This window comes from Convolutriloba macropyga, chromosome 12 (assembly GCF_964194025.1).
Source record: "Convolutriloba macropyga chromosome 12, txConMacr16.3, whole genome shotgun sequence".
Lineage (NCBI taxonomy): Eukaryota > Metazoa > Xenacoelomorpha > Acoela > Convolutidae > Convolutriloba > Convolutriloba macropyga.
In genome coordinates this window covers 38,716,684-38,735,351 of record NC_134479.1, presented here as the reverse complement: position 1 = coordinate 38,735,351, position 18,668 = coordinate 38,716,684, and the positions used below count along the sequence as shown (strand labels likewise).

Below are 18,668 nucleotides of genomic sequence, written 5' to 3'. Positions count from 1 at the left end.
ATCATTAAGTGTCGGTTTTTTTTAGCTATATGTTTTCTTCAACGGATTGTCTAATTTTGAGAGATTTTTACAGCTAACATATTTTCGTTATAAGTAGATTTCACTTTGGCTTTTGCTTATGGATTTAGTGAAATGTAATTGACAGATTCATTTTCGCCCCACTTTTTGCTCCATTTTGAAATTGTAGGGTAGAAACCGATCCACACATTTAACTGATTAACTGTTATGCGTTTTGTTTGATCTGTGTTCTTTTAAAACAGAATTTAACGCCGGAAGATCAATAACAACAGTTTTTTTTTCAAGAAGTCGTTCAAATCTGTTCAATGTCATAGACAGAGACCCCATGTGTATAGGGAGTCTAAAAGGCCAAGACTCTTTGGTGTAGCTTGCCTAGCTAAAATATTAGGTTTTTGTAAGGAAAATTGCGATTTTCGCGAAATTATGACTTGAATTAGGTATTTCGTATCGGGTCAGAGAGTTGTTCAAATCACTTCAAACTTTGTTTAAAATTTTGTCAGTTTTGAGAAGGAGAAAGTCTTGTATTATTTTTTCGGCAAAACCTAGACCCGGGGAACTATCTTGAAGGTCTTGTAGTGTGCCCCTACTTGAATTTATGTTCCATAAACTAACAACTTGTTATATCTAGCAGGTACTTATTCTGGCACATGTTATGGTTTTGACTTGACACGTTTCATTTTCTAAATTACAATGGAGAATTTTTAAAACCAGTTAAATAACCTGTATATTGATAGCGATATTCGATATCGAAATTGGAAGACCCTCTTTACCGCTAGTTAGTGAGAACAAGAACCAATTTCTCACTCATACTTTTGGCTACATTCAAATTTTTCTAATATTACTGTGGTCATCACGAACGTTTGGGTATGGATAACGAAAATTTTAAGCGTAATTATCTGTTATTTTTCCAACAATTTTTCAAAATGGAGGAATATATAGCAAGGCTGGCTTCTTTCCATTGCTCAAAACTTGTCTTTTTATTTATTTAATATAAAAAAATAGACGCAAAAATAATAAAAAATTTAGCTAGGCTAAACGGAGATTTGTTTGTCACGCGCAATTCTTCGGAGTTTCAAGCCCAAAAAGTCAATTTAATTTTTTTTTGTAAAATTTTGTAAAAACTCTTCTTTGAACAGATTTTGGAAAATATTAGACTTCAGGCAAATTTTTTTGAAATTTGTGTTTGTGTGATTGTGCTTGTGAGTGTATTGTATGTGAGGGTTTGTGAAATTTACTTCTGTCTTTGTTCTTGAAGGTATACAATGCGTATCCTCCAAGAATGTGCTAAAAAGGTTTTGTTTTTGTCTGCCGAAAAAAGACGGCATATTTTCAGCTTCAAACAGTACACGTAATTTTCTCCAATATGTGTAAGCTGCTTTGGGACGCTCCCAGTGGTTTCTCTGACAGAAATTGTTGGCTTTTTTGCAATGTAGAGATATATGTTGGAAATTCGCGCAGACTCGCGTGAGCCATTTTGTTGGTTTTTGAATCACACATATCCGGAACAAGAACAACTTACTTGATGTAATAGCTTTCTTTTTTGTTTATTTGTTCAGGAAGCATTTCATGGCCCGATTGAAATCTGCTAGAATTTTTTCCGGCTGAAAAAAAATCTGCTAACAAATTGTTTCTTAAAATAGAATTTTCTTTAGTCTACTAGAGAATTTCATTCATAGAATTGGTAAGCATTTTGTTTAGTTACTTTCAGAAATAAACTGTTTGTTTTTTGTTCTCATGAGGTGTCATGAGTTGTCAACCGTGTTTCCTTAAGTAATGGTTACTTGACTCTGATTGAAGTCACTGAGCACTTCTGGCGTTTATCGAGATCGGCGAAGTGGTTCCAGATTTTAACTCAGAATTTCGAAATGATTTCTGCAGAGTCACCTAACTATGCTTAAAGTACGAAACGGGCACGTTTTATAATGACGAAAGTCAACGGAAGTCAGCTTCTGGCTAAGTAGGAGCTTCTGGCATTTTAACTTCTGGCACCGCAGACGTTCGGAAATTTTAAACGTTTACGTGAGTGTTTTAAGTAACGTAGCAGGAGGTTTCAAACAATTATTTTCGATATTTGCGTCGAAAAGCTAGAAAGATTTTGGAATTTAATTTAAGTCAGAAGCTATCGCCAATCTCAGCTTCGTCTCTTTGGCGGGCGAACGTGTTCTCTGTAAAGAATACAAATCATATGCTTTTACCTCGATGTTTAATTTCAAATGTTTTCCTGTGAGGGAGGTTTGTTTTAAATTAGTTTTTATCTTGATTAATTAATTCTGTATCTTCATGACACTTTCTAATCTTGTTGAAATAATCAACTAAACCCAATTTTGAGAGTCGATAAAGAAGGAGAAGTTCAACACAAAGGCTTAAATGACTGTTTTATGAGTTATTAGAGCGTTGTTGTTTGATTATGCCAAGTCCTGCAATGTGGTCGGTTATTTTTGTAAATTGATTTCCACCGAAATAGTTTTTTTGAAATATACAATTGACGATTTCATCCCAAATATTTCTAGTTTATTGACATTATAGCGCTCCTCATTTGAGTTGAAACAAAGTGATGAGCTCGCATCTGTCAACTGTTAGTTGTTCTATACTTCAAATCAAAGGTATGATCGCATTTTTGATTGCAATGGCGAAGCGGTTTTTATCTTTTTTGCAATCAATAAGTCAATTGAATTTATCGGATTTGCTTAATAGAGGACGTGGTGATGGGTGGCCACAAATTGTGCTAAATTTAGCACCAAGACTTCCTAATGTTAGTGCGTTGATCCGAGAAAAGAGCAAATTTTTTTAGTGTAATCGGCAACACGAGACAATACTGCAAAAGCGGTTTTTTCCGAGGGGCGAAATCTAGTTTTTGTTTCTGTATCCCAATCAGAAACAAAAATCTGTATCCCAATCAATCGATCCCTTTTTCGCAAAGAACATATAGGAAAATTTATTCTGAAATTGTCATCGTCTAAATTGCCGAAGCAAACAAAAACCTGTTTTTGATTTTTCTTGTGCCCGTACTTACCAGTCAAGTATAGTCTGAGATATGTATTTTTATTTTTGATCCAAAAGTGTACTCCATGGTTTTTCGAGCCTCCGCTGGAATAACTGTGACTAAAAGATCCACTTTTAAAACGATTTGTTTCTGTCATGCCTCCACTTATCCTGTTGTGAAAAATGTACTGCTATGCGATGAGGGATCAGTGACGTTTCCGTGAAATTGAATTGTTTAGTGTATCAGTCAATATTTGGCAATTAGCTTCGTTTTAGTGGATGGATTTCTTTATTCTTTTTAAGACTAATGCTAATTTGCGTTTGATTGTTTTATCACGTTTTCTCACACTGATGTTTGTTTAGCGGTTTTTGTTTTTCACACCGTAATTTCGGGTCACTTTCCAGTTTTTATCCAATATTTTTTGTTCATTCATTGCGGCTTCAAGATATCAATTTCAATTTCTCGCTGTTATTTATATTGTATTTTTCCCTAACACTTCAATTTCAAAATTTCGGCGAGCTTGGATCAAAGTTTTTTTTTGGAAAACTGGGAGCAAAAAGAACTGATCCTTAGTAATACTATGTTTGCAAATTTTTTAGTTAAAAAACTAACCAAAATGAAAAGCCGCTGACGTAAAAATTAAGCAAAATGAGGAAATCCGTCAGCATAATCGACGAAAGCATATTTTGCAGTCGAAACCGAAAATCCTTCTCGATTTCGCTTTTGTTTTTATGAACGTCAAACCCATGTGACACGATTTTTGAAAGATAGGAAATGTACGAATTTAGCTCGATCTACAATTTCATTGACTTTTAGCTCTACCAAAATAAAATGTTATAGTTTTGCTCGACATAGAGACCATGCTCGAACAGAAATAGGACGCTTGAGAGACTTCTAACATTAGACTTTCTAAAAAAATTTCAAGTCTGTGCTCCGAGGTCTAAACTAGGGAAGTAGTGTCTACTGTTCAGAAAGGCCCTATACAAATTTTCCTGAAAAAACTTATCAGACAACAGTAATAGAGGATTTTGAGTCCGACAATAATTCCGTCGAAAAGCGAATTTGAATTAGAAATCAAAGCTTCGCAAGTGAAAACGTCGAACTAGTTGAGGCCTTTTTCGCATTATATTTTCCATACAACGTCATAAATGGAAATGTATGTTCCCTTTTATAAACAACATTTAAATGTTTGTATTTTGATGATAAATAGAGCACTGTTTGTTTTTGTTTATTTTTTCTCATCGCATTTGCTCCATTTGTTCAGCAATCCAGTCAGCATAAGCAGACACACGTGTTTCAATCTGACCCTGACTGTAACAGAATTGCCCCCCACGACCAAAACTGTGAATACCGTAGAGACAAATTGGGTCACCGTTGTCATCTAAGGGGTAGACAGGTCCTCCTAAAACGTCAATATTCTAAACGTCAGTGATTCCGAAACCTTCATCTACGCTATACTATTTTTACGCACTGAATTTTTTGAACTTTTTTTGTCAGCCTTTCTAGTGCTTTTGAGCGCGTGATTGATTTTTGGATTTTTTGAGAAATGATTTTTTTTGAAAAATAAGCGCTTTTCATCGCATTTCAGACAAAATTCATCGCTTTTCAGTATATTCATTAATTTGGCTGCGTTTTTTATCTTAGCGCATTCCAATTGATATATACGAAACTTTTTCATTGTAAAAAATTGTGTTAAGGCGACTGAACTAAAATTTGAAAATCTGTCTGAAAGATAAACTCGTATGAAAGACATGGTTAAAGTGATAGAGGTCAAACTGGAGCAAAGATATTTTGGCAAAAAAAGTGTCCATACGGATACTTCCTATATTATATAATTACGCAAAATCAGATTGCGGTTGAAGTACATTGTGAACATACCTGAGTCACCAAAACAACTTCTTTGTAATCCTTCTGGATCTTGCAGGCAGATTTGAACTTCTCTATCCCAACCTGAAAAAAAACATTGGACCACGTACAAATTCCAGAGCTATTACCGTGTTCTTGTAAAAGTGCGGTAATTTGGGGTAATAAATAGGGACTGAATTTTGTGTTAATCGCCACAGTTGTCAACCACTATTTCTAATTTAACTATTCGATTACACGATTTGTCTCTGCGTTCCTATTAGCCGACAGGTTATGGACCCAGAGTTTTTCTAAGTTAAGTAATCAAACCCCCTCGAAAAAAAGAGAAAACTTTGTTGCTGCGCCTCTTTGCTATAAAAGAGGGTCGCTGAAATCACTGGGGGAGGAAGACAGAGAAGACAAAGAGAGACAAGCCTTGTAGTCAAGAAGTGGCCAAGTGAGACCAGAAGGAGCAAGAGTAAGAAACTTGTGTAGCTGGTTGGGGGACTTCATCTGTGGAGTCGAGAGCTTGTGTACCTGGTTGGGGGACTTCAATCGTGGAGTGCTAAGTGTGTGTAGCTAAGCAGTGGATTCTGCTTGTGAAGTAAGAGTGAGTGGAGCTGTTGTGGGGGATCAGTAAGGAGCGCAGAGGTTCAATTGTATAACAGAGCTGTAGGGGAACCAGGATTGCTTAGTATAGCTGAGAACGGCTCAGCTTAAACAACTGTTTCACCTTCAAATGTGTGTGCTGTGCTTCTGTAAGATACAAGTTTGGTCGAAAGAGTCATAAGTTGGTGGTAAAACATTTCTTAAATAGGACTAGGATTAGGGTTGGAGTACATTATCCTCGGAGGGTGTTGGTATCCTCATCGTGCTTAATCGCGGCAGAAAAACCCTGGCTCAAGGTCAATGTCCTGCTTTCGATTTTGTCAAGGATATTACAGAACTCGAACCGAACACCAACTTCTAGATTAGTTTAGTCGACCAAACTCTTTTTTCTTAGTGTTTTTTTGTTTCTGTAACAAGTGCTACCATAATACAACAAGTGCTAACCTGGTGCCATAAAGCATCTATGACACACGAATATAAAGACTCACCGCTTCGTCGTCCTATAACAAAGCCACCAACAGGCAACAGATTCAAAAACGCTGTAGAAAGAAAAGGAGTTTTGATCTAAGTCCGAACAAAATTTTTCGAAGCCCGAACTTTTTTACGAAAGAGTATTTACCTAGAGCAGTAATAGTTTAGAAAAACAAAGGACAGATTTGTTTGGGCAGCATAAGACTTTGGTTCAGAAGGGAACAATTAAAGTTAACGAGTTCGTTTAAGACGAACGGAAATTAAACGAAAGTAAGGAAGGCCTAACAATGAGCTCAAAATCAGATAGATTGGTATTCAGCGGGCGTGAGGATGATTTCTTGTATTTTGCTGAACAGTTTGAGGCTCGTATGCACTCTCTAAAACTTGGTAAAGTTCTTAGTGGGAAGCCACCTATGTAGATTATATGCAAACTGTTAGAAATACTTCTTCAGAGGAGCAACGCAGGCAAGCTATAGAAAAGGGCCGGGAAAAATTAGAAGAGAAAAAGAAGACTTTGGTAAGAGTTAGTTCAGGCTTTAGACAAAACATCAGTTCTTTTTCTTAGACCACATAAGGGTGATGGCACTAGAGCTTGGGATGTACTGTGTAAACGCTTCAAAAGTTTCGAGAGGCCTCAGCTACATAAATTGATGGCACAATTAGCGAGCCTTAGGAAGACTTCAAGTGAGAGTATAGTAGATGATCTCACCAGAGCAGATGATATGCAATACAACTTAACACCAGTGAATGAAGGAATCAGTGAAAAAATGTTTGTCTCAATAATTTTAAAATGGCTTCCGAAGGAATATGAAAATATTGCAACACTCGTGAAGTACAGCAAAGACGAGAAAACTCTAGAGGAATTTTTACGAGACCTAATAAACTTCGATAACGAAAATGTAAAAACAAAAACAGAGAGCGTTTTCTCTAATAAGGAAAGGAAATGTTTCAACTGCCAGAAAATGGGACATATCGCAGAAGAATGTAGGCTTAAGAAAACGACTCATGAACATACCAAAACTTCACCAATAAAATGTTTTAAGTGTGGTGAGCACGGACATATTGCTAAATTTTGTAGAAAGCAGCAGAAAACTGAGAAAAATTTTGTAAGTCAAAACAGGAGAACCAATCAGAGAGGCTCGCAAAATTTATTTGAGGAGAGGAATTGAGAACAAGAAGAAGAAGAAGAAGAAGAAGAAGAAAAGATCTTTTCCTTCTTTCAAACGTCAGAAAACAACCCTGCAAACGAGCTAGTTTTGGACTCAGGTGCTTTCAGTCATATAATCAAGGACGAAAGTTTATTCATAGATATAGACAAGGAATATTCGGGTACCATCACTAATGCAAACCGCAGTAAACTTTATTTTGTGGGAAAGGAACAGTTGAAATTAGGGTTTTGGATTCCAATGTCTCAGAGCGAAAAATAAGATTAAGTAATGAGTTGCTTGTTCCGAGGAACACAAAGAAACTGGTATCAATTTCAAAACTTAGACCAACAGGCAATGAGGTCTTATTTGGTAGAACTTTGCAAATATGAACTAAGAAGGGAACAATTTTCTCTTTTGAGGAAAGAGATAGCTTGTTTATCTGGAACAACATTGATTACGAAGAAATCTCAGAGCAGTGCAATTTAGCAAATGGCGATCCCCTTAGTTTGTGGCATAAGCGTTTGGGCCATAATAATGTTGAGGACATATACAAACTAAAAGATCACCCAGTAGGACTAAAACAAAGCTTAACAAGACTTAACAAACTGTGGAATGTGTCAGCTAAAAAATTAAAGAAACTTCCAGTACCAAACGACTCAGGAACAAGAGCAAGCGAAGCCTTAGAAATTGTCCATTCTGACGTTTTAGGGCCAATCCAACCGGATACGGTCGATGACCACAAGTATGCAATAGGGTTCGTCGTTAGTTGCAGATATCAGAATCTTTATTTTTTGAGGTCAAGGGACGAGGCTTTTGAAAAAGTTGAACAGTTTTTTGCAGACATAGGACAACCAGGAACCATAGTTTGCGACGGTGCAGGGGAATATGCCTCAAATGACATAAAACAATTATGTAGACAAAAAGGTGTTAAACTTGAGTTCTCGGCACCGTACACACCACAAGAGAACGGAAAGGTTGAGAGGAATTTGGGGACTTTCACCCCAATGTTTAGATGCTTTTTAGAGCAGTCAGGTTTAGAAAAAGAGTATTGGCCATATGCACTTAATATGGCAAGTGAGATTAAAAACTTTTGTTTCCATTCAAGTATTCAAAAGACACCTTTTGAGGCAATGTACCAGAAGAAACCTAACTTAGAGTCTATCAAAGTGTTTGGTTGTTCAGTTTTTGTTCATGTTGAAAAAAATCTTTGAGGTAAGATTGATAGAACTTCTCAAATAGGAAAATTGGGGGTTTTTCAGACAGTAGTAAGACATATCTGATAGGTATTCGAAATGACAAAGGGGTTTTTAAGGTTAGAAAATCTCGGAATGTAACCTTCAACGAAAACGAAATGTTTATTGAAGTTAAAGAAAAAAAGGAGAAGATAGTCAACAAGCATCAGTCAGATAGTGATAGAGATTTAAACCCGGTAGCCTTTCTTGGTGAAATTGTGAACAACGAATTACTACCTAAGTCTATTGATGAAACAATTAGGGATAAAAACTGGTACGAATCAATGAAATTGGAATACAACTCATTAGTGGAAAATAATGTTTGGGAACTGGTAGAGAACAAAGGAAATAAACCCATTGGTAGCCGCTGGCACATTGCTATTAAGTTTGGTCCTAGGGGGGAGATAACAAGGTATAATGCAAGATTCGTAGGAAAAGGATTTAGCCAAGTTGCAGGTGGGGATTTAAACGAAACATACTCACCAACAACATGCCTCTCAACAATTCGTGTACTGATAAGCTAAGCACTATATAACAACACCGAGTTGAAACAAATGGATATCAAAACAGCATACTTAAACGCTGACATCGAAGAAGAAATCTTCATGCAACAGCCCGAAGGGTTCAAGAAATTGACAAGCAAGGAAATCCATTAATTTGTAAGCTGAGGAAAAGTTTATATGAATTGAAACAGACCGGTAGAAATTGGTACTTAACAATCAAAACTTTTCTCCTCCAATTAGGTTTCACAGCGGCTATTCAAGATGAGTGTCTTTTCATACAGAAAGCTGATAATGCTATTGAGGGACTAGTGTGCCTTTGGGTAGATGATATGGTGATATTAGGATTGCAGAAAGATTTTTGTGAAAACTTTAAAAATGAAGTTAATGAGAGATTGCAAATTAGCAGCTATGGAGATCTTAGTTGGTTCTTAAATTTAAAAATTGAGCGAACAGAAAACGAAATAAAATAAGTCGAGAAGCTTATGTAGAAAAATTGCTAGAAAAATTTAACATGAGCGAATCGAAAACACTTGGAACACCATTAGATGTTACCATTAGATTAGCTTGAAACTGTCTAAATTAGATTCAACAGAAATAGGCAGCAATGAGCACAGAGAAATGCAATCATGTGACTATAGGGGTATAGTGGGATGCCTGAATTATCTGGCATTAACGAGTAGACCAGATGTTTCACACGCAGCTGATTTAATAATTTCTTTTGTTCAAAATCCTGGAAAGCGACATTGGAACGCTGCAAAAGGGTGTTCACGTTACCTAAAAGGGACAAAATTAGAGAAGATGGTTTTTAGAAAAAGTGAGAAACTGGAGTTAACAAGATTTTCAGACTCAGATTGAGCAGGCAACATAGACAATAGAAAAAGTACACGTGGCTTTTGTTTTAAACTTTATAATAGTTCAGGTGCAATCAGTTGGGCTAGCAAGTTACAAAAGTGTGTATCTACTTCAACATCTGAAGCTGAGCTTAACGCCGTAGTCGAGGCAAATAAAGAAGCAGTTCATTTAGTAAACTTATTACGAGAAATAGATTTAGAAATCCAGCAGCCAGTAAACGTCTTTGTAGACAATCAAGCTTGTATTGCTCCTAGTAAAAATTCGATGAATCACGGAATAACAAAGCACTTTGCATTAGAAGTGCAATTCGTTCGGAATTTAGTCGAAAGTCGACTATTAGAGCTGAACTACTTACCTACCGATCGCCCGCCGGCAGACAAACTCACAAAAGCATTGTGGAGGACCAAAGTATCACTTTTTCGTGATGTCCTTCTCGGAACAAACACCAACTTTTCATTTTGTTATGTGTGATATGTTGACACTTGATCTTTCGGAGAAGTAAATTATCAGAGTAGATAGCTAGTTAAGATCGGATGTCATAAGAAGTCAAGGAAGTTATAAATTAAATGTGATCACCATGAATGTAAAAGTGAGGTAATTTGGGGTAATGAATAGGGACTGAATTTTGTATTAATCGCCACAGTTGTCAACCATTATTTCTAATTTAACTATTCGATTACAAGATTTGTCTCTGAGTTCCCATTAGCCGACAGTTCTCAGTTCTCTTCTTTCGTGTCATTTCATTGGTTGATGTTCTTTGTGTATTTATTTAATTATTTATTGAAATATTTTTTGAATTTATTTAATTACTTTTTATTTATTAAAATATGCGTTCATATATATATATATATATATATATATATATATGTATATATGTATATATGTATATATATATATATATATATATATATATATATATATATATATGTATATATATATATGTATATATATATATATATATATATATATATATATATTCGTTTTCTTGTTTATTTATTTATTTTTTTTTACTTTTATAATTAATTACTTATTCTTTTATTTATTTATTTACATAGTTATTCAATAATGTATTTAGCCTTTTTATTTAATTATTTATTTATTTGTTAAACTATTTATTTACTATTTTTATCTTTATTTCACCTTCTTAATTATTTACCTTTTTATTTATATGCTTAATTATTTATTTTTCTATGTTTTCATTTATGTATTCATGTTAATATTTATTTTGTGGTATATTATTGGTCTTATTTATTTACTTTTAAAAAAATGTTCAGTCAAATAATTTCTTTAAAATTTAGTCATCTGTTTGTTTACTTGATTTTTAAGAAAAACGTTTTTATTGTTTTAATTATTTATTTATATATCTATTTTTTTTGTTTTGTCGTTTTCAATTTTTATTTATTTTTTGAATTATTTAAATGTTCAATTAGGGTTTAAATTTTGAGGGTAAACTAAAGGCTACCATTTTAAATGGTTAACAATTTCAATGACTGATTCGACATCAAATCCATTTATCGCATCAAATATTAAACAGAGTTCCAATGATTTTACAAGATACTCATACAATGTTGGCAAGAGATCAAAATTCAAAATTTCACTAAGTTATTGGTCAAAAATTTATATCAAATTTTAAATCTGAAGTTTTTAAAACTCTGTTCCTGTCTAGTGTCTGCATCGTAAAAGTAACGACCGGGATCGAACTTCTTAACGAGTCTTAATATGAGGCTTCAACGTAACTCTTTGATGACGCAATGAGTGCACAAACTCAAAAAAATTCAGTTGCATTTCAAACTTAAAATAACACAAAAAAAAGATTCAACTAAACCATCGCGACAAACTGTCAACCTCCAAGAAACAAATTCCAGTTTGCTCCCTGAGTAAAGGCTAAGTTTTGATTAGGTGCAAACAGCAAGATGATGAAAATGATTCTATATGTTATTCAAGAAAGACATCAATAGGGGAAAGTTCAAAATCTAGGGAAACATATCTGGCTTACGTTATACATTCTGTAACAATATTTCATAAGGTATCAAGTAATTGGTTGTCCTTTTTTCTGTTTGCTTGGACGGATAGCATACAAAATAAGCAGGAGTAGTAGCACAAATCCATACGGGAAATGTGTAGGTTTGTTGCAAATAGTTTGGTGACAACTTATAGTTTCTCAGCAAACCACAATTTAGAACCCTCGAGAATTGAAACCATATTTGAATTGCTATATATTAAAATACGCTCTTGGTCATTTTTTTTTCAATGTTAAACTGTCAAAAAATATTTAGACGCATTGCACAAATCAAAAACCGGTAGGCCGTTTCCTATATTGCCACTAGGTTTGTGTCCACTGTTGTTTTGTTGGCAATGCACACTTTGTTGAGATAATATCGGTGCTTGCCGAGAAAACTGCTGCCGCGGGCGTTAAATCCCCACTCAGTTCTTTCAATTGTTTCTATATTTTATCGTTCAGCCGGCTTTTCAAAAAAAGCGCTTTAGTTAAGTTCAATTTTTACTTGAATAATTAGGCAGTCTTGTATGAGTACGGAAATGCCTCACTTGTAGCATTGATTTTTGGAGGTCTTCAGGACACAAGTATATTTTTTCTTCTTTTAACAAAAAACTCATGACCTACTCAACCGATATTTTTTTTGTTATCATACAGACAAATGACACACTATCACAATGATATGCTCAAAGTCAGCAGTTCTCATACTGATTCCAAGATGCAATAAAAATAAGAATAATTTTGGAGATCGATCCATTTTTCAATCGCTTTTTTTTTAAATTTCCTTTTAGAGTCTAGACGGGATGAGTAATTCGCTGTTGCTTGTAATTTTACTTTTGACAATTGATGTTCGGATTTGTTTTCCTGAAAATTGAGAGGAACTTATTTACAGATTGAAATCGTGGTGAAATGATTGAAGTGTGAAAGTGTTATTTTGACGGTTCAGTCAATATCATCCCGATTTCAATCTCTTTTAATGAGACTATTTAGATATGGTTGAGGCCTGTTATCTTTATTTGTAGGAAGATTAGAATGGGGCAAAAAATATAGGGGGGAATTTTTTTGCGGGGAATAAAAGTGTGTTATATGCGTCGTAAATTCGATCATTGTTGTGATATCTTTCTCAAATCGCATGTCCTACCAGCTGAATTAGTTATTTCAAAGTTTAGTGTATTGAAACTCCACACAGACTTGAATCAGAGAGTAGTATCAGAAACATTTAAAAAATGTGCAAACCGCCTACAGTTAAAACAGAACAAATGGACAAAACAGCTGATAATAAGAACGCAAACCTTTCTGTTATATTATTAATTTACAGGTTTGAAAAAAAAGTATGATATATGGGTTAGAAGACGCGGTAAAAATATAGGGTGTCAAGAGCATAGGGAGGTGCGTGTGTGTGTGTGTGTGGGGGGGGGGGTGAAACAACAGGACACCCGTATAACTGTTACATTACCTTTGACAGAACAATCCTCACCACGCTTTTCTCTCATTGTGATCTCTTCAAGTTGTTTTGGCGGATGATTATGTCCGGATATAGACGTAGTGTCCATTCCACATGCACCAATGGTCCGACTCATGAAGGTCCGATGACTGCAGAGCCCAATTATTTGAGACTGACCAACTGGCTGTGAGAGTTTGATTATTCCAATGTCGAATGCTCTATCCTGAAAAAACAGCCGCAAGGTTTCCGGAAACGACTCGGAGCTGGAAAAATACCATGTTACCTTAGGTCACCATAATCAACTAGTAAACAATATCCCAATGTTGAAAGAACTCTTCATTAACTTTTCTTTGACATATTGAAGGAAATGGAGAATTTCCACATTATTTCAAGGTAATTTTGAAAATATTTTAGATTAGTTTTTATATTTTTAATTTTTTTTTCGAAATGTATGTTGAACATTCATCTATCTTTTAGAACACTAGTAAGAGAGTTAAGAAATTATGAGAAATTAATCTCTATTTGATTTTCTATTTTGTCTCTCTATTATAGAGACAGTTGCTTTTAAAAAGTTCTCATCAGTTCTCAGAAGTCCGCATCTCCAGTTAATAATAAAACCTATTTTCAAACCAAAAAACCCATTACAATAGAGGATATGAAGTTAGTATCAAAGTAGTATATGGAGGGAAAAATTGCTCGAAAGTGCAACACTAACAATTTAAAATAATTGTCAAAAAATTACTCGGAATCAAAACAAACATTCTACAAACTTTCTACGAAATCGTATGTTTAGTTGCAACTAGGAAGATTTACACCACCCCGTTGGTGTCAGTGGTTCAAAAACTGTCCCGATAGTTTGTTATTCAGCTCGCTTTTGTAATTGTTAATCCGCAATACTCTTACCGTTGCATTACAATTCGTTCTGACTATGTGCCAATCTTATTTACTTTTTCAAAATCGAATTGGGCTGGGCTGCTAGAAATCACGCAAAACGGGACATCTTTTTATACACCAGTTCAATTCGATAGAAAAACAATTGACGATAAAGATATATTTTTAAGACCTGTTTATGCCAAATTGTTTAAACATTATTTTATGTTGGGTTTTGCCTTTTGCACCGACGAGGTGACATACCAGAAGCTGGGCTTCGTATCAGTTGAATTGCAGCTCCAATAATTCCTAGATGAGACACAGTAACAAATATGTTGCCGTTCAAGAACAACTTTCAAGACAAGATACAGTAACAATTTACTGCTCAAGAAAGTTTAAAACGGAGGAAATGGTGAGACGTTATTTACTGCCCAATAAAAATTATTTTTGCTATATTTTGCAGATTTTCATGATGAATGTTGTTTGCTAAGGTTAATACTTGTGGGTCTGTTGAGTTTCTTTTGTTATTTCCTCCTTTTCCTTTTTTATCAAGTGACTATAACTGCAACTGTATTTAGAACTCTAACTTTGACTAAACAGTCTTTTTCCATTCAACATCCCTAGTTAATAAAAAACCTTTTATTAAAGGAAAGACTCACATTGAAGGAAAGCATAACTGCTCGAAGGTGCAGCACTAACAATTCAACTTAATTGTCAAAAAATTACTCAGAATCAATCAAATTTTCTGCCAACTTTCCTAAGAACAGATATCGGAGTCGAGTTTTTCATGTTATCAATAACAGCTAAATCTGGGAACTAATTATCTAGCTATGGATCTAAACCAGACACAAAAAAATCTACAAAAAATTTCCTTAGTAAAACAAAATAGATAACAATCTTTACGATCTCCATGTCATAATGAACCAAATGTCAAAATGTTTCTCTTGATTTGCGCCAAATGTTTTCATAGAGAAGATTCTCGAAGACCTTGAAAATGTCCCTGTGCACAACTCTCATTCTAAAATTGATTGAACTCAATTACCCTGAAATAGTAAAACCAACAAAAAATAGGGCTATAGAAATAAAATGAAAATTGGGAGAATTTAATAGAGTGTAAAATGTAATTCTAGAGAAAACAAAACTCCATTATATTACAGTAAAAATGATAATAAAAAATTTGAAAGAGAATGAATATCTGTATTGATCAATGTTGCGCAGTTCTGATAAATAAGTATTCTCGTTGCTCGATCAAAACTGCATCTGATTAAACAAGTTTACCATTTAATCCAAGCTGAACACAGATAACTGTAAACTTTGGTCAACAAATTATTAAAAATGTTGTCCAAATCAATCTTAGGCAGTACTAGCAAACTAGAATTGTCCAAAGATCACACCTTGATAATCCGTGATGGAGTCAAGTTTACCTTTTTCGTAATGTAAGAAAAAGTGAGCAGACGAAAGATCTGTTTTTCTCAAATACCGAAGGTGGGTAAAAAAAGTCCTCTCACAGCGAAAGAATACACATGCCTTACAAGAGCACTAACAAAAAATGTATCTTTAATCTCTGTTTCTAATTTTGCTAATAAACGTGATCTAAAAGCGAGCCTTCTTTATTGGAATTTTCGTAATCAATTATAATCCAACAGACGTATCAGTGAGAATATGCTCCAACATTGCCCCTCTTCGAGTCCAAAGATACTAATGAAAAACAAGTTGATAGCTCTTTTGTTATTAAGGGATGTTAAACTTATAACTTTATGAGCACTTATGCAATCTAACCACACTTTTTCAACGGCAAATTTTAGTCAAAATTTGAAAGGAACTAAAAAATTGCGTAAAATTTTTAGATTAAGTTAAGCAGAATTACCGCTTGCAGACATGTGCCATTTTTTGTCTGTTAACTAAAAGTTGTGAGGTTAACGTTCAATTGTGGAATAATGAGGCATCAAAAGGAACCGAAATTTGGCAAAAAATTTTGTAAACTCACGAATTATGCAAGTTAAGCAGCCCTTTTTGATAATTGTTAGAAAAAGTTCTGTGCTTTCGCCTATTTTTGATCATTGAATTACTTGATGCTTCAAAACGTCACTGGGCAAATAAACTATTTCACAGAAATGAGTGCAACAGGTCAGGTTTGAAAATTGAAGGCAAGTTTGTATAGAAATCAGCCCCCATAATCTGCCTTTCTTCTCTACATTTGCACTAGCATAGTGGCTTTAAACAGAATCGCTTTCAACATTTTTTAAATTTTGAAAGTAGTGGATTTCAGCAGATCCCCTTAAAACTGTGATACAAATTAGGACTACTTATATACATAGACTACGATTGCAGTGTCATTTGCAACCTGCAACAGTTTCACCTATTGGTTCTAAAAACACGTTAGACCAAAATTTTTCCTACCCCTTGGGAGCTGTTCCCCTCAGTCGTCCGCAAACTTTCTCGTGCCTAGACACCAAGGCTCACATGTGGAAATGATTTATTTTCTATTATGAATTCAGAACAAAGATCTTAGTCAACGGAGGACCCTGACACAAGACAGTGCTGTGTACAAGACTTGGGAGCAATTAATTTTTTTTAAATATAAACATGGCAAATTTTTTGTTAATTATTGACAAACAGTCGAATATGAATTTTTGTGAATGTGTGCAAGAAACTTAGACAAAACATGGTAAGAAATTTAGACCAAGTAGTGAAAAAACAACTAGACTAATGAGGAAAACTTGGTAGGGAAAATTAATCAGATGAAATTGTGGGAAAACAAGTTTATTTGAGCACGCGTTTTTCAAAGAGCCGCATTTTTTTTCTATTTCAACTGAATTCCCAAAAAATTGTCTACAGAAAACATATTCCGCCAAAAATCCAGTTAGAGTTCTAAAAAACCAATCTGAAACGCATCGATAGTTGTATCGTTCTTCAGCAGAATTTGCGGTAAATTCGCACCGGCCATATTTTGCTGAGTTTTGCAAAATTTTAGCTAGCGTAACTCAAAAAATGGTACTTAGTTCTATTCCAAATTGTTTTCAAATTGTTACCTCAAACCTATTACAAGCTTATCCGAGTTGTCAAAAGGTTTTGGAGAATATTTTGAAAAACAGGAATAATTTGAATATTTTGAGGAATATTTTGAAACCTTGCAGCAGAAAAGCATTTTTTTTAAAAAAATGCAACAGAAACAAATGACAATAAAAAAGATACAATAGAACTAGGAATTTGCTAAAAGAGAGAGCGCTCGAAAAAAGAAAAAATTATTTACAAAAGTTTTCAGTTATGAACGCAGAGCGTACTACCAAAACTTTTTTCGATGATATCAAAAGTTTAGGAGAAGACACACAAAAACAACAACTACAAGATACTTTATGGCAGGAAGAGACAGAAAGTTTCAACAAAGTTTTTGCCACGTTTTGAAAAAATTCAGCTGATAAATTGTCTCAACAAAAAAAACAACACAAAAAATAGAATCGTTAATTGCATGCTTGTTCACAAAATTAGCAAAAAAGCACTAACCGTGGCAATTGAAAGCCTGAAAAAATACAGCTCAGATTTTGATGGGCTCAACAAATTTGTACTCAAGAAAATACAGTTTGCTGTTGTTTGGACTCCTACCTATTTGGTCAACAAATGTTTTGAAAACACTGTTTTCCGGATTTGCTCAAAGAAAGCAGTAATCATCCGACTGCATAAGAATGGAGATCACAAAGTTGATGAGAATTAAAGGCAAGTCAAAAGTCTATTTTTGGTGCCAAAAGTAGGAAAATTGATTGAAAAATTGAAATAAAAGTTTTTTGTTCTGGCCTGGAAAAATTCCAACTACTAAACAAAAATCAATGTGAATTTAGGCCGAAAAAGAACACTATTGTAGGCTCAGGAATTTTTTATTAGAGCATCAGGCGACATTGTTAGGACGGTATTGCAGAAACAAAAGCTGTGTTCGTCGATCTCAAAAAATTGTTTGATACAGTTAAACATACTTTCCTTTCAAGTATTATATAACCAATTGGGATTGAGGGGTCACGTGCAACAATTTGCAATCGTATCTAAGTAATAAACAAAGTACAAATTCAGGAATTGTATACTCCAAATTTGCAGAAGTCAATTATGTGATACCACAAGGATCAGGGCATTGGAAACTCAGAAACCTATTTGCTTTGAGCTCTTAAACATATTTTCGATAATCAGTGAAGTTTTTGGGTCTGTTTTATGAAATTCTAACCTTTCCCTTCGAGCCATACTTGAACTTCTCATGTACTGTGAAATTTGATACTGTAATGCGTGTCGAATTTGAGTTTTCTTGTGAAAAGTTACCCACGTGGACTGAAACAGCGCTGGCTAAAACACCATTTGGCTTCACAAAATTGTTTTTTTGCCCTCAACAAAAATTGTGTGTTATTATATAGCACGTTAATAGGTAAATGATAGCAGCAGGTGCGCATTCGGTGGAAACAAGATCTATTTCCTAATAATAATTCGAAATAATCGAGGCACTAGCCTTTTTCTGGGGCGAGGCAATGGGCGGCAGTAATTACGTAACTAGTGTGAATAACAGTACCTCCACAGAAAAGGGTGTCTTTTTCGTTCAGACCCACTCGAACAAAAAAGGGTCTTGGTGGTGACTTTACACCGTTAATCATTCGCTCATTAATAAGCAAAAGACGGTTGTTTTTGTAAGCAGTGTAACCTACGTCACAGAAAACGGCCAAAAA

General features: G+C 34.6%; 2 protein-coding genes across 3 annotated transcripts in view; both read right to left on the bottom strand.

The window, feature by feature from the left end:
- LOC142351252 (protein BCCIP homolog) overlaps positions 1 to 18,668 on the bottom strand; it is a 443,863-nt gene that overhangs the window by 186,823 nt on the left and 238,372 nt on the right. The window lies entirely within an intron of this gene.
- On the bottom strand, positions 4,104 to 18,596 carry LOC142350493 (brachyurin-like). The gene is made up of 5 exons (XM_075402343.1): positions 18,455 to 18,596; positions 18,179 to 18,294; positions 13,111 to 13,321; positions 4,880 to 4,951; positions 4,104 to 4,403 (listed from the first exon to the last, which is right to left on the bottom strand). Exons 1-5 carry the CDS (start codon positions 18,594 to 18,596, stop codon positions 4,240 to 4,242), a joined length of 705 nt encoding a protein of 234 aa, XP_075258458.1. The 3' UTR covers positions 4,104 to 4,239.

Bases quoted from the DNA above. Each gene is read 5' to 3' on its own strand.
- LOC142350493 (XM_075402343.1), bottom strand. From the start codon at position 18,596: ATGATTAACGGTGTAAAGTCACCACCAAGACCCTTTTTTGTTCGAGTG. The intron at 18,295-18,454 runs GCTAGTGCCTCG...ATGGTGTTTTAG, and splicing joins TTGCCTCGCCCCAGAAAAAG to CCAGCGCTGTTTCAGTCCAC. The intron at 4,404-4,879 runs GTATGTTCACAA...TTGACGTTTTAG, and splicing joins AAGTTGTTTTGGTGACTCAG to GAGGACCTGTCTACCCCTTA.